Source organism: Triturus cristatus, chromosome 9 (assembly GCF_964204655.1).
Source record: "Triturus cristatus chromosome 9, aTriCri1.1, whole genome shotgun sequence".
Lineage (NCBI taxonomy): Eukaryota > Metazoa > Chordata > Amphibia > Caudata > Salamandridae > Triturus > Triturus cristatus.
Genome location: NC_140592.1, coordinates 313969431 through 313983967, shown reverse-complemented (window position 1 = coordinate 313983967; position 14537 = coordinate 313969431). Strand labels below are relative to the sequence as shown.

Below are 14537 nucleotides of genomic sequence, written 5' to 3'. Positions count from 1 at the left end.
GCATGGAGTGCAATAAGAAGAATGTTTGGGATTGGCAGAATTTCTTTTTACACGCCTTTAGCAGATAATCAAATTCTCCCGGCGATTTTTAGAGAATCTTGTATGCGCAAATGGAAGAATGCGGGGATTGTCCAGATTGCTTGCTTTTTCACCCCTATAGGGATACAACCTTTGAAGAACTGAGAAAGGATTTTAATTTAGACTGGTGGAACTTTAAGTACCTCCAAATTAGAGATGTTATGTTGCAGAAGGTGGGGGGGAAAGGTGCGCTTTGAGAAAGTTGGAATTATTAAAAAATTACTTCAGGTTAAAATATGCACTATTGGTGAAATATACACATTTATTAATGCGGCACTACCAGATGATCTGGATACATTCTCACTGAAGTGGCAGGAGAAAGTAGGGATCTCTAATGAGGAATTTAATTATGCATATGAAATGTCACAAACTATGATGAGGAGAAGCAAGATGGCGGTCAAGCTGTTGGCTGCGTGAGCGGTCTGCTCTCCCTCCCGGATTCTCTTGTGATTCCCCTGTGATGTGGAGTGCGTGAAAGTCTACTCAATTCTAGGATGCTCTGGTGGTTATCGCTACGTTGCTTTAACTCACCGCTTATCTATCGTCTGTGTCTGCGTCGGATTGGGAATTGTGCCCTTTCCACTCTGAATCTGAAGGTACGATCTCCTGATACAATGCCGCCTAAGAACCAGCAACGGGGGCCGCGCGTCAAGTCTGCTCTCCCTCCGGTGTGTTCCCGCTCGGCAACTGGAGACGTTTCAGCCCAAAAGACATTGGTAAATTTAAGCCGAGAACCTCCGCACACAGACTTCGCTCAAAAAATTACAGAATTCTTTACGAAGAGTAGCCAAATCATGTGCCGATTCCGCAACTAGAATAGGGGAAGCCGAGACACGGATATCAACCCTGGAGAACGAAGTAGCATCTCAGAAAAAGGAAATCATTTCATTGAATGCCTATAAAGATGACTATGTATGGAAATTAACCGATATGGAAAACAGGCTAAGACGAAACAACCTTAGAATTCTTGGGGTGCCAGAGGGAAAGGAAGGGACAAATACTCGGAAATTTGTAGTGGATCTTTTGACTGAAGCCTTCCCTGATATTAGCAGCTGGGATTGGAAATTGGAAGTTCAGAGGGCTCACCGATTTCCGTTCTTTCTGAAGAAAACAGCTGCCCAAGAAACCTCCTTTCCCCGAGCAATCTTAATTACTTTAAATCATTTCCTTGCTCGAGAGGCTCTTTTTGATCTGGCCCGCCCTAATAAGAGAGCCCATGCTATGGGCTGTGAATTGTTTGTGAGACCTGACTTTTGTCAATCAACGGTGGATCTCAGGTGGAGATTTCGACAGCTGATCCCGAAATTTCAGGAGAAAGGAGCGCAAGTCTTTCTACAAAATCCTGCGAAACTTAAAATTATCATAAAAGGACGGTCATCAGTATTTACTGAAGAGGCTACTGCTAAAGAATTTCTGCATAAGCTATAGAGGTCTAGTGCTCTCTATTCTGCTTTAGTTTTGTTTTAGCGATTTTGGGATTTATAATGTAGGTGTCCCAACCATGGCTGCCTAGGTGTTCTTTTAATTTCTTACTAAGGAAAGAAAGGGAAAGGGGAAGACGAGGAAACCTAGAATTAATGAAACAGAATGCCCTCTTTCTCTTAGTCTTTCAGTCTGGTTGGGATGGGTTAGGTTAGGCTAGGCATGGTAAGGCACGGATTGGCTATACCCCAGATTTGGAATAGAGGTCCGGGGGGGGGATAGGGGTGGCAGCTCAACTTACCATCTCTGGGACAGTGTCCCTCTGCTTCATGGGAAGGGTAAGGTTGGGTTGGGGAGGGGTTGGGGTGGGGGTTGGTGGGTGTTTGGTGGGGGGTGGAATGAAAAATCAGCATTGATGTTTTTGTTTTCAGCTGTTACTAATTGTTTGAGACTAGAGGCCAGGCCAAAAAATAGTAATACAAGGGGTGTAGCATGGTCTATGTTTGATATAGGTATGACCAATTTTTTGTCTAACTTTAAAAAAAGATTATTATTCAATGAGGAAAATACAGTTATGTACGTTAAATATATGTGGCCTGAACGACTTTAAAAAGAGACTGGTTTTCGCACAAATAGCCAGGGCCTTCGCATGGGACATTGTCTGTCTTCAAGAAACACATATTGCTTGGGCCAACAGGCTATGGCTTAAAAAGATGGGGTTAGAATTGATTACATGCTCTAAGCAGTCTACTAATACGAGAGGTGTAGCAATTTTTTGTAAACCAGGTGTTGTCCTTTGTAAAAAGCATAAAGAGGATAAATATGGTCGGTGGGTCATTATTCAGGCAGGGTTTGATACAGGGGAGGTCATAACTATATGCACTATCTATGGCTCCAATGTAGATGATCCTGAACTATATGACTCTCTTAATTTGGAATTAGCTTTATGGCCCCATCCTATCATATTATGCGGCGATTTTAATTTACATTTAACTGAAACATTCAATATAAATTCAAGGACAGACTATACGGGTCGGAAACCAAAAGTTTTCAGATCCTTATGCAACTTAGTAAGGAAACAAGGTTTATACGATGTTTGGAACCAACTCAATAAATTCCAACAGGGCAGCACCTTTTATTCTGCTCCCCATAAAAAATTAGTCCGCCTCGACTATATCTTTGCTTCATCTTCCATTTTGGTAGATGCTATTATTACGCTATTGCCTAGAATTATATCAGATCACAACCCTCTTGTGTTAAAGTTCCAGATCTCTACAGGGCCATGTACAAAATATAAATGGACTTTTGATAGGAAGCTATTAGTAGATGAAGAATATCGGAATTGCATCAAACTTTGGCTTCCAAATTTTTTCGCAATTAATAATAGCTCTGCTCCAGATACAACGGTCTGGGATACTTTTAAAGCCGGTGTAAGGGGGGAAACCCTTAGATATGTACTAAAGAAACGTAATGTTATAAGACAAAAAAATGAACAAGATATGTTAAAGTTAAGTGCACTGGAACTAGAACTGGCCCAAAAGATTAAAGATCGGATGGATGTCTCTTCTATACAAACTAATATTGCAAAACAGAGATCTATAATTTACAATCATCATGCGGACGAAACGGCAGCCAAATATCAGACATTCCGAAGGGAATGTTTTGAATACGGAGAGCGGGTGGGGAAAGTACTGGCCAATAGAATAAGGCAAAAGCAGTCACAAAGCAAAATTGATAAAATTAAGGATATAGGTGGGTCCCTGCAAAACTCGGAGCCTGGTATTTTGGAGGTATTTAAACTTTTCTACCAAAAGCTCTACGAAAATGGGGAAACTCTCGACCCGCGGGGCTATTTAGGTGAAATCACTACGGTGGGCCTGAGCCCGGCTCAGAGTGAAAGTCTGTCTACTCCTATAACATGGGAAGAAATCATCCAAGCAATGGAATCCTTGCCAAGGGGGAAAGCAATGGGGCCGGATATGATTCCTTTGGAATTCTATGTCTCTTTCCAGGCTGAGCTTCAGGATGTGTTATTATTTCTATTCCAACAAGCTTTTATGGGTATAGTACCTGACTCATGGTCTAAAACAACCATAATTGTCTTTAAAAAGAAAGGCAAGGATGCGGTTGAGCCAGGCTCATACCGTCCCATTACACTAATTAACTCAGACAGTAAGATCTTCTCCAAAATACTTGCTAGAAGACTTGGAAAGAGTATAGCTTCACTTGTCTCATTACGTCAGCATGGGTTTGTGGCAGGTGGAGGCACCACGGATCATGTTCGGCGAATAATTTCTCTTCTGGACTGGTCTCAGGTCTCTAAAGTTCCAATAGGGGTGGCCCTGTTGGATGCTGAGAAAGCATTCGACAGGGTCTCCTGGGAATTTTTATGGGCAATTCTCCATTGGAAAGGTTTTCCATCTTCCTTTATTAAGGCTGTACAAGCTATGTATATCTGTCCAGCTGCTACAATCCGTATTTTAGGCAATCATTCTGGGGAGTTTAAGATTTATAGGGGTACTCGGCAGGGGTGTCCCTGCTCCCCTCTCCTGTTCGCTCTCTATATCGAACCTCTTTTGATTAAGATCGAGCATGATTTGGAGATTACTCCAGTACAGCCTGTGACCGAGTCTATAAAAGTTTTAGCCTACGCGGATGACGTGGCTGTTGTTACACTGGATGTTCCCAACGCAATGAGACGCATCGAATGTTTGACATCAGAATTTGGTGCTGTGTCCGGCTATAAGCTGAACCTACACAAAACCCAAGTTCTTTTTACTGGCTCTAATGTTTTATCCGGTGTTAACACAGTCACAGAGACGACTTACCTCGGGGTGAAAATCTCGGCTAATGTACAGTCTATAGTCAATTTAAACTTTGAACCCACCCTAATCTCAACAAATAAAATGTTAGAGAACTTGGATTACTTGCATCTATCATTATATGGCAGATGTAACGTTATTAAGATGGTAGTCTTCCCGAAATTTCTTTATTTATTCCGTACGATTCCACTTCTGGTTCCTAATTTAATTTCTACGAAAATCGAAAGAATATGCTCCCGCTTTTTATGGGGGTATAAAAGAACAAGGAGAACCTTTAAAAAATTAAGTTTAGCCAAGGAGAGGGGGGGATTAAATATCCCTCAATTTCAACATTATTATTGGATGGCTATGCTACAACATATGGGAACTTTGTTTTTTGGTGCACAGTCTTACAAGGATCCAGCTAATTCCCCATCTATCTACGAACTTGTTTTAGGCCCAGAAGCTAACTATATGTTTTCTAAGTTTTTTGAGCCCAGTTATTACAAAAGGACACGTTTCAAGATTCTAGTTGCCGCTGCTCTAGTCTGGTCAAAAATTTGTAAACATTTTACTTTTAAGGAATATAATCGATATACGCCGGTGGGAACACCAGGTAAACTCCCTTCAATTTTTTGTGACTCTCTAATGAGGAGGTGGAGCGCCCAGGGTGTTAGATCCATTGGTGATTTTTTCATAGAGAAACAATTAAATTTCATTCGTAGAACTCCAAGAAAGATTTGGGTTGCTACATACAGACTTTTTTAAATATCTCCAAATCCGCAGTTTTTTAGACAATCTCGATTTAAAAGGACAGATCAGTCTAGAAAAGAACCCGATATTAGAATGTATAAAAGGGAGATGCAAGATCTCTCAACTTGTCAAAATAATGACCGTATGTCAGCAGGACGACCTTGCTACACATGAGCACCGCTGGGAGACGAGGTTGGGGATAACAGGGGTCGACCTGCAAACCGTATTTAATTTAGCCGATCGGTTACTATTTTCAGGTAGACACAAGAGCCAATACTTTATGGCCATCTATGACCTATACTACTCTCCAGCTAAGATGGCTAAATGGGGGACAAATCCAGGGGTCCTCTGTCCTAGATGCACTTTAAAGGCCGCTGATTTGGTGCATATGCTATATGACTGCCCCGTTATTTCCCCTTGGCTCAAGGAGATACAAAGCTTTTTGAAAACAGGTCTAGGCATTTTAGTTAATTTGTCACCTCAACTAGTGCTGTTTGGTGTTGAGTTTGATGCAAATGTCAGAACTCGATCAGCTCCTGAGAAAGGATTTCTGTTTTTATGTATGGCTATCCTCCGACTATGCATCACTTCCCAATGGATAAACCCCGACCCACCGTCCTTTAGTATGTGGATGACTAAACTACTTTCTCTGTATAAGCTGGAAACCGCTTTGTATAAACTTAAAGGCAGGGAAAAAAAGAAATTTGGACTTACACTATGGGCCCCAGTTATGAACTGGATATGATTAATTGTGTTATTTTTTGTGCTAACTTCCACTGTTTGTAACTATGACTGACTGTCTTTTTTTTCTGGGTTTAAGTCTTTTTATTTATGGATCATGTAACAAATATTAATATTATGAAACTGCTATATCATTAATGCTGATTTTCTAAAAATTCAAAAATAAAAATTTAAAATATGAAATGTCACAAACTATTTTAATGTCCACGAGATTACAGACACAGTTTTTTAAAACATGTTTTTTTTGTATTACACCCCTGATAAAATCGGTAAATGGGGGAGTGGTAAGGGAACATTCTGCCCGAGATGTGTAACGTTTAAAGCAGGTTGTGTTCATATCTTCGCATCTTGTGTTGAGTTAACAAAATTGAAGAAAGATATTGTAAAATTTCTGACTGAGGTGTTACAAACTGAAATAATCTTGACCAATGATGTCAACTTATTAGGGGCTACGGATCCTAATGATGCAAAAATAGGACATGAATTGATTTTTATTGCTATGGCAGTATAATGTGTATTGCATCCGCCTGGCTGGATTCTAATGCTCCATCTTTTCAACAATGTCTAGCTAGGATGCTCGCAATCTTCAATCTCGAAATGCCCATATATAAACAAAAGGGCAGTAAACTATCGGAAGAGGGGGGACAAAATGGACTCCCTTGCTTGAGTGGAGTCACTCTCAAAGTATTGAGTAGGGTAAGGGGTTTTTTCTTCACCATCGAAAGTAGGCATGTATAATAAGAAGATTTTGTAATTGTTACGTCGATTTTCAGTTGATGAAATTATTGTTTAATACCCTATGTACATATGTAATGAAGCTGTGTAAATTATACCTGTCTGACGGGGGAAGGGGGCTAACGGGGGTCTTCTTGGAAAATGAATAAAGATTGTTGAACAAAAAAAAAAAGCAAACATGGAGGGATTACTGAGCAAAGGAACAATGTGAACATACTTTTGCTTCTTGGTTGCTGAGGGGCCTTAGCAATCACTCCTGTAAAGGTTCAGCTAAAAAGCAAAACAATATATAAATACATAAAATAAAAAAGTAAACATCGTACAAATGACAAACATTAGTATAGAAGATTATTCTAAACAATGATTCAGAGATGAAAAATACTCACATTCAATAGATTTCATTAAAAAACACACCATGGCCATAAAACAGTCACCTTGTTTGTAACAAGCTATCTACATATACAGGGGCACTGAATAATGTAGTGCTGTGATAGCTCTAAATGTTTTATAACCTAAATCCTGAATTGCCGGAAAAATTCAGCTTCATTGTGGTCCTGTTTTTTAGCATCAAAGCAAAAATGGTAACTATTTTCTGTTTCATCGTGATTGCAATCGCAATTTCCACTGCCACCACCAGTATTCCCATTTAGATATGGTGGCATGCAAAGGAAGTATGCAAATCCTAAAGCGGACATACCACCAGACCCGCAACTCACACTTGATATCACCCAAGTATGGTTGGTGGATGTGTATCCCGATAACAAGCAACTTCCTTTGGTTTTGTCCTGTAGAAACAGTTCTAACTACACCAAAGCATTTGATTTCCCCTTCATTCCCCGATATACCTTAATGTTTTCTCAATGTGGGTTTATAGTTTATACTTCCTTAAATTTTCGATACAGGTGACGGCACAGAGAGCTTGTCTTTATTTTTCTGCATGAAGCGGAACACGTAAGCTGGTTCAAGAATAAGAGGTAACCAAGTGGTTATATCGGTTAAACAGTTCAGACCAACTTTAGGCCTTAAATGCGTCATGGGGTTGCTGGGACCAGTCTTAGGAGAGATCTCAAACAGCAGGTTTCTAATCTTTAAATGACTATGAATTTGATGTACCCACTCTTACACCCCATAGGCAGAAGAGGCCACTGCCTTCAGTCTATAAGGCTGGATAACTGAACTTAAGGAGTCACTGACTAGTCTACACCTGCAGTTTAGGAACACACCAGCATTCTGGCTGAGAATGTATGGTGCAAGCTTCCCTTTCTGGGGTCCAGGCTAGACCATGGTTTCTCTTAACGCTAGTAAGGGAACCGTGTTAACAAAGAAAGAGCATTTCAGTGGGCGTTTTGAATTCGAGACCATATATTTGGTTCTGCTGATGTTGATTACCAGTTCCTTTTCTGAGCAATACACTTCAAAGTCTTTCAGTAGGTGGCACACTGATAACTTCTTTAGGGACAGCAATTCTGCAGCATCTTCACACAAGTATGGCAATTATTTCCTCTCCCATTTTGGTAATGTCATGATTCAAATAACCAGGGTATATGTCCAAACTACTCAACCTTGGAAACTCCAGCCATTGCCCTAAATAGTGCACTCACCCATCTGTCTGTATCCGACCATTGCAGTTGTCTGTTCATAAAAGCACTGCAGGGCTACTCCTAACCATTCAGGCATCCCTTCTTAGTCTAACTGAACTCCTCTCCGGCTTTAGTTAACAGGGTCACAGGCTCGATAAACATCACATACAAAAGAATATTTTTAAGATAATATTTTCAGAAAATCCCATATAATCTGCTCACTTTCACGACAGTCCCTACAACGTATCTAAACTGAATCTACAGATTCAAATTGCTGATTTTACTGAAATGCAGTAGGGCATACAAATGTTCCTGTACCAACCAGGTTCAAAGTTCCTCCATGTGGATATCTATAGCACTTCAAAATGCAATAGCTCAAATTTGTTTCTGATCTTTTACACCCATCTTTCAAGCACATGTTGGTCTTCATATTTTATATTGCATATTCAATATATACAAATCATACTCGATTTTAACACTCCCTTTACTTCACGTTTTTCCATTCTACATTTCCAGTGGACCCTGTTTTTATGCACCACCCGAATGTGAACTGCAGACAAAGATTGGGCTGGCTGATTCTTCCAAGATTTTTCTCTGTTCCATCCATCTGCAGGGCCATCAGTCAAAGAGGTGGTCCTACCGGTGTGGACCTATTTACAGACAAGGCTAGCTCTCTTCGCTTGCAATTTATATCCAAATTCAAGTAAAGGAGTATATGGTGGTGGATGAACTGATAGCACATTGCCGCATCAATGTTCCCACTTTGCTCTGCCTTTCCCAGGCTATTGGGATAGAACTCAAAGAAGGGGCTACAATGATTGTGGGAATATACTTGGTTGTGCAAGGGTCGTTTTCCTTTGCTCCACTGTCTGGCATGGATCAGGAGAGGATATTGCCAATGGTGCCTGGTTTCGGGAAGACCATGTTGTTCTTAAACCTACTGTGTAAGAAGCAGAGGCTTTCAGTGTGAAAAATGAAAAATTGGGGCTCTAGATATAGCGTTGCTCACGAAGGATAGTGGCTGCCATTCAGGGCTCTAGCAGAGCATGCGTAATTCATTTTTATGATGCTAGAATTGGTAGGGAAGGGTTGTCATGCAGTTTCTTTAGTATGGATTTGATTTGGATTTTTCCGTCCCAACTTTAAGGGTTCAATTGGTAGGACTTTGTGACTTTTTAGAACAATGATGTAGAAAGTCATCCTTTCAAGATTGGCTGGGAGGAGTGGAGTCGTCCTTTGAAGATCTGTTGAAACATTTGCTAGAGGACTGACAATGTAAGAAGCTGTTTACATGCAGACTGAGGTTTCAGTCATGGCTAGGTGTTATTTTGGAGGTGTATTCTACTTGTCATTGTGAGCAAGAAGGTATATTCCCTTCTTTCTTTGCAGATCCAAATTCAAAGATAAACTCATGCCTAAACCTCTTAGGTGTTGCTATGGCAGAGGGCATACATTTCAAGCGTTGAGCAGCCATACTGTGCTACAGTTATGTGTGTGTTTTTGTTTTTTGGGAGGCTGCAACAACCTTTTACTATGAGCAGATGGTTGAGGACGGTGATGTCACGCATGAAAAGGCATAACCTAACTTGCTAGGCCCAGTGCAGGGTATATGCAGAAGAAGCATGGTGACTTTATGGTTGGATACTGCTGAGGACTCCCTATCCAATATTGCATGGCAGCTACTTGGGCATTGGCATCTTCGTTTGTATCTGATCACTGACTAATTGACAGTGAAATGGTCACACTGGCAATCTGAGCAGTGATACCATTAAATTAGAGTAGTCTGCATACATACAAATGTGATGGCATCTTTTAGCGCTGGGATGATGAGGAATAGGACGAAGTACAAATTAATTTGGTGTAGCCTCAAAGTTAAGGATCAGAAATGGAGATAAGAAGGTAAAGCCCTGAAAACATAAGGTCGATACTCATCCAATTGTCTCTTCCTTACGGCCTGCCCACCCTCAATCACAGCAAAGCCTTGCTGCGACACAGGATTAGTTAAATAACTTCTAAAGATAGAGGTGAAGGCGATATCTTCCTTTATTGGCCATTCACAGTTAAGGGGAAGGAGCCACAAGAAGAATATGTTATTTTTACAAAATAGTCAACATGGCTAGAGTAGGACTCACCTCACAGTTAGGGACAAGGAGGCAGAATAAAAATACGATTGATGGTAGGTAATATGGGCATTAAACACAATGGTGCTTAATGTTTTACAGGATAGCAAATGTTGTTCAAATCATGACCATCCATACTCCTTACCTCCAGAAGGCCTGGTTCATGGCGTTCCTCTTCTCGGGTCGGTTCAGCTCTACATGTAGCACTTTGTCTCGTGCCTGGGTCACCTTCAAAGTCTCATATGTGTGTGAATCATCTGCTTTTCCTTGTTGAGAGGCCATCCTACGGAAGCTTAGCGAGAAGGCTTTGCAGAAGCAAAGATCTGTAGGATAAGAAGATGTCAAATTAAAGATTTGCTAACTGAATTACTTCCTGAATGTCAAAAGCCATCCTGTCGCTCTTTGAACTTCCTGCAATTTGTCACTTCTCTATGTAGCAGACCACATGCATATAGCCACGAAGCTCATCGTTTGTTATCTTGGCAACAAAGCAGAGTGGTAAATACTGTCATGACATAGGTGAAGGAGTGGATCAACAAGAAAAGACAAACTCAGGATTTCAACCCGCAGTACATGAATAGGGTTCATAGATTTACAGGTAGAATGCAGACAGCAAAGTTATTAGTAGAATGATTCAGCCGCAATATGGAACACAACGGCCAGTGAAGTTCGCAAGAAATGAAGCATCGAAACTGTGAAGTGTTTCGAGGGAAAAGTTAACAATGAAGAAGGTGAAGAAGATTTGCTGGGAATATGATAGCCAAATATTGTTAGGGAGGTGGTTTACATGGAGGTTTGGCAAGCGATAGCCCAAAAAAGCATTAACAAGGATGTTAAGAGGAGAGAACAAGCTAATGGATTGGCAGGAGAGTTCTAGTAGAAGAACTGGCATAAGCATGACAAAAGTGTTGGGAGGGAAAATATGACTCGTGTTTATATAAGAAAGACTAACATGGAGGTTGCTGGGACAGATGTCAGTGGATCAATCCTGTACATTCTGCAGGGGTCAGCAAAGATCTGGAAAAGAATTACAGGCCTAGTGTTCGTATAAGGTCTGGAAATAAAGTTCAAGTGAAGTGCTGACATGGATATTGAAGTGGAGATCTAAGAGGGTTGTTTAGGGAGATGACAAGCTGATTGGTAAACTGGACATACTGGAATCTAGTAAAAGGGGAATACAGAGGGTACCAAGCATGGAATTACAGTGATGGCATAAGGAATATCAAGGAATTGCTCGGCCTTCATGTGCCTGCTGAGCAATTTGTAGGGTTTAATATAGTGCTAAGTTGTCAGTGAAAATTGTGGGCAATGTTTAGGGGTGAGCGGATGGTGTGCGATCCTTAAATGTGCTCTTAAGGAGAGTTTTACATGAAGCTGTATCATAGTGTTGGTGGTTGTTAGGGATAGTTCTTGAAATGGAATAAATGTATTCTCGGGGGAGTGACCATCGATGATGCAGGGGAGAGAAGTGGTTAAAGAGAAAGAGTTAACAGAATTGTGGTTTTCATAAACTCTGTTGCCAAATGCAATATCATTTGCTTATGAAAATCCCGCAAGCCCACCCTACAGAGGTATAAACGGGGTCAATGCATACATTTCTATACATTTCAAACAAGTTAGTAGTATCATGAATGTTCTCACCAATTTCCTTCAACAAATATGTATGGAATACTTAAACATTCTGTCCCCATCCAGATCTCTTCCCCCGTCTTGCAGCCATGCACCTCTGGACAATAAGCAAAAGTTAAACAAAGAACATGAAGGAAAAGCTATTCCACGATCTGGATCTGCATTCAAGGCCTCTGATTTGCCATAAACTGCACTCTATTGCATGTCCTGCTCCATTAACTTACAAAACTGAATGCTAGGGACTTTAAAGTGCTTCTACCCAGAAACTGGGTCCTTGCGTTGACTCATCATCAATTCAATGAAGCAACAAGAAAACAGCACACTGAACAAGAACAATACGAAATATCCAGGTTTTGAGTGTCTTACGAAAATTTGAATTATTGGGAATAGAATGCATGATACATGGAAGAGCATTCCAGAATTTTGGCTGTGAGGACTGGAAATGACCAGCCAAAAAGGATCCTGTATGCACGTGGTATCACAAGTAGGTTAGCTGTAGGAGAGTGGAAACATTTGGTCTGAATATATCTACAGGCACTCATTGCAAACAAAAGTGAAGCGTTAATAAGTCACTGCACAATGTCAAAAGCAGATATATTTGAGTTGATAGGACTCCAGAGAAGGATCGCTAATTGCATGAAGTATGGATGCATGTACTGAGCACAAAAAAATAGATGTGCATCTGCATTCAGCACCAACTGTTATTTGGAAGTAGCATATTTTTGCTCAATGTCTCAGGCAGGAAAAAGCATTTAGAGACTACACTATTGATGAGCCTAAGATGTCACTGATCTCAGTCGAACAATACACCCAATCGGAGAGAAGAGCCAATGGATAGGAGGCTCAATTAAGACCAAGTAGCCACCAGTTTAGGGTCCAGTCAGTGCTGGGATATCAAACACCAGAATGTCTGTTTTGCCATAGTTTAATATTAGTGAATTTTGTTGCATCCAGTGAATAGTAGAACAGAGTCACAGCCTAAAGTTTGTCTACAAAATAGCTACATTGGAATGACCTTGGAAATTAACCCACCATCGATCTTCTGGCCAGAGTTGCAGTAAGGAGAGGTCACCCCACTAAAATAGGTCCTCCCTCCTATGCAGCTGATGATTAGCTCTTAATCTCTAACCTGACATCGGTAAAGGTAGCCCCCTATTCACCTCCCGGCACTACGATAGTTCCGGTGCTTGCTGGGGTGTGGCTGGCTGGGATAGAGGCTGCGCCCCGAATGGTGGGATAGCCTGGTGCCTTGGAAGGAACTATTTACCGCCGCCGACCTTCAGGGCATTTTTGGGGAGAGCTGCGGATTAGCTGGGCCATCTTACACCCACCCCACCCTCCCCCATATTGGAGTCACTCATTGCCTTTGGATACCAATCAGTATTGAGTCTACCCTGCAGTGAATGATTAAGGTGACGGTGTGTGGGGGGCGAGTGAGGGTGGATTACCTCAGCCCTCGCTACGCGAAAGACACACCCAGCACCTGTAAATGCCCGAGAACACTCACACTACAGGGGCTTGGGACTCAATTACCTGCAAGACCCCATTCATGTGTGGGGTCGCACTGGATGTGGGGTAGCACTGGTGCTCTGAAAGGCCCATCCCCTCCCTCTCTACAACAGACAGGACCTTAGCCGGATGAGGACACTACTTACCCGCTTGTCAAACAAAGAGACTTGCCATAAACATGGTCAAAGACAAGGATCCTTAACAATCCTGGCAGGGCAAGCTGGACTTCCATGCCAGAGTGGTTATACCCCCGGAGCACCACAAGGAGAGCACTGCCACTGGCCCCAGCAATGCGGACATACTACAAGTCATACACTCCTCTACAACAGCTCTGGAAAGCATAAATGGGGAAGTGCAGTCTGAGGCAGCCCTTCTGCGACGAGATCTCCGCAATGTCACGGGAGTGTGACGGTGGTGGAGACAAGACTCTACAAAGTGAAGGACATAGTTCATGGACTAAAGAAGGGAACTGAGGAGCAGCGAAAGATCAATGTGGACGTCCTATGGCAGGCTGAAGACGCGGAAAAGCAGGCCCTCTGCAATAATCGTAGATTTATCGGTTTTCCGGAGGGGGTGGAGGGCGGAACCACCAGCGAATGCCTTTCCTCATGGCTGAGGACCTCCTTGCCGGATGAACTTTTCTCCACATACTTTGTAATAGAGCTGGCACATAGAGACCTAAGAGGGAAACCTCCCGCGGGGGCCTCCTCACTACCCATTCTTGTGAGACATTATCCTATGAGAAACTCAGACAATGGGAGACCTATGATATGAGGACTCTAGGATTACGATCTTCCCAGACTATAGCCTGGAGGTCCAGCACCAGAGAAGAACGTTTGAATTGGTGAAGACAAAACTTCATGCTCTGCATCTCCAATACATGCTACTCTTTCCGGCTAAATTGAAAGTCCTCTACCAAGGGAAGTCTTTCATCTTCCACTCCCAGGATGAGGCTTGGTCCTGGCCCGAGAAAGACTTAGAGTCTGACCTGGCCCTACAGGGGACACTGAATGTCAGACATCGCTCCTCCTAGACACTAGGTGTAAGTCCAACCTCTGGTGGAACAAAGAGCAAACCCGAAAAAACAAGACAATGGGCTGGAAAACTCTATATCTGATCAAAACACAGCAGCAGCCGGGCATTGGTCGTCCGAAGTAGAGGGTGATGAG

At 42.0% G+C, this 14537-nt stretch overlaps 1 protein-coding gene across 5 annotated transcripts in view; it reads right to left on the bottom strand.

The window, feature by feature from the left end:
- Window positions 1–14537, bottom strand: part of ECH1 (enoyl-CoA hydratase 1) — a 144234-nt gene that overhangs the window by 83759 nt on the left and 45938 nt on the right. For 3 of the 5 annotated variants that reach the window (XM_085625010.1, XM_085625008.1, XM_085625009.1), the window contains exon 2: window positions 10376–10553. In XM_085625010.1, the coding sequence (XP_085481136.1) occupies window positions 10376–10512 (137 nt within the window). In that variant the 5' untranslated portion in view covers window positions 10513–10553. Of the gene's footprint in view, window positions 1–10375; window positions 10554–11182; window positions 11249–11871; window positions 11957–14537 lie in introns of those variants that run through there. The other 2 variants (XM_085625011.1, XM_085625012.1) reach the window with 2 other exon arrangements.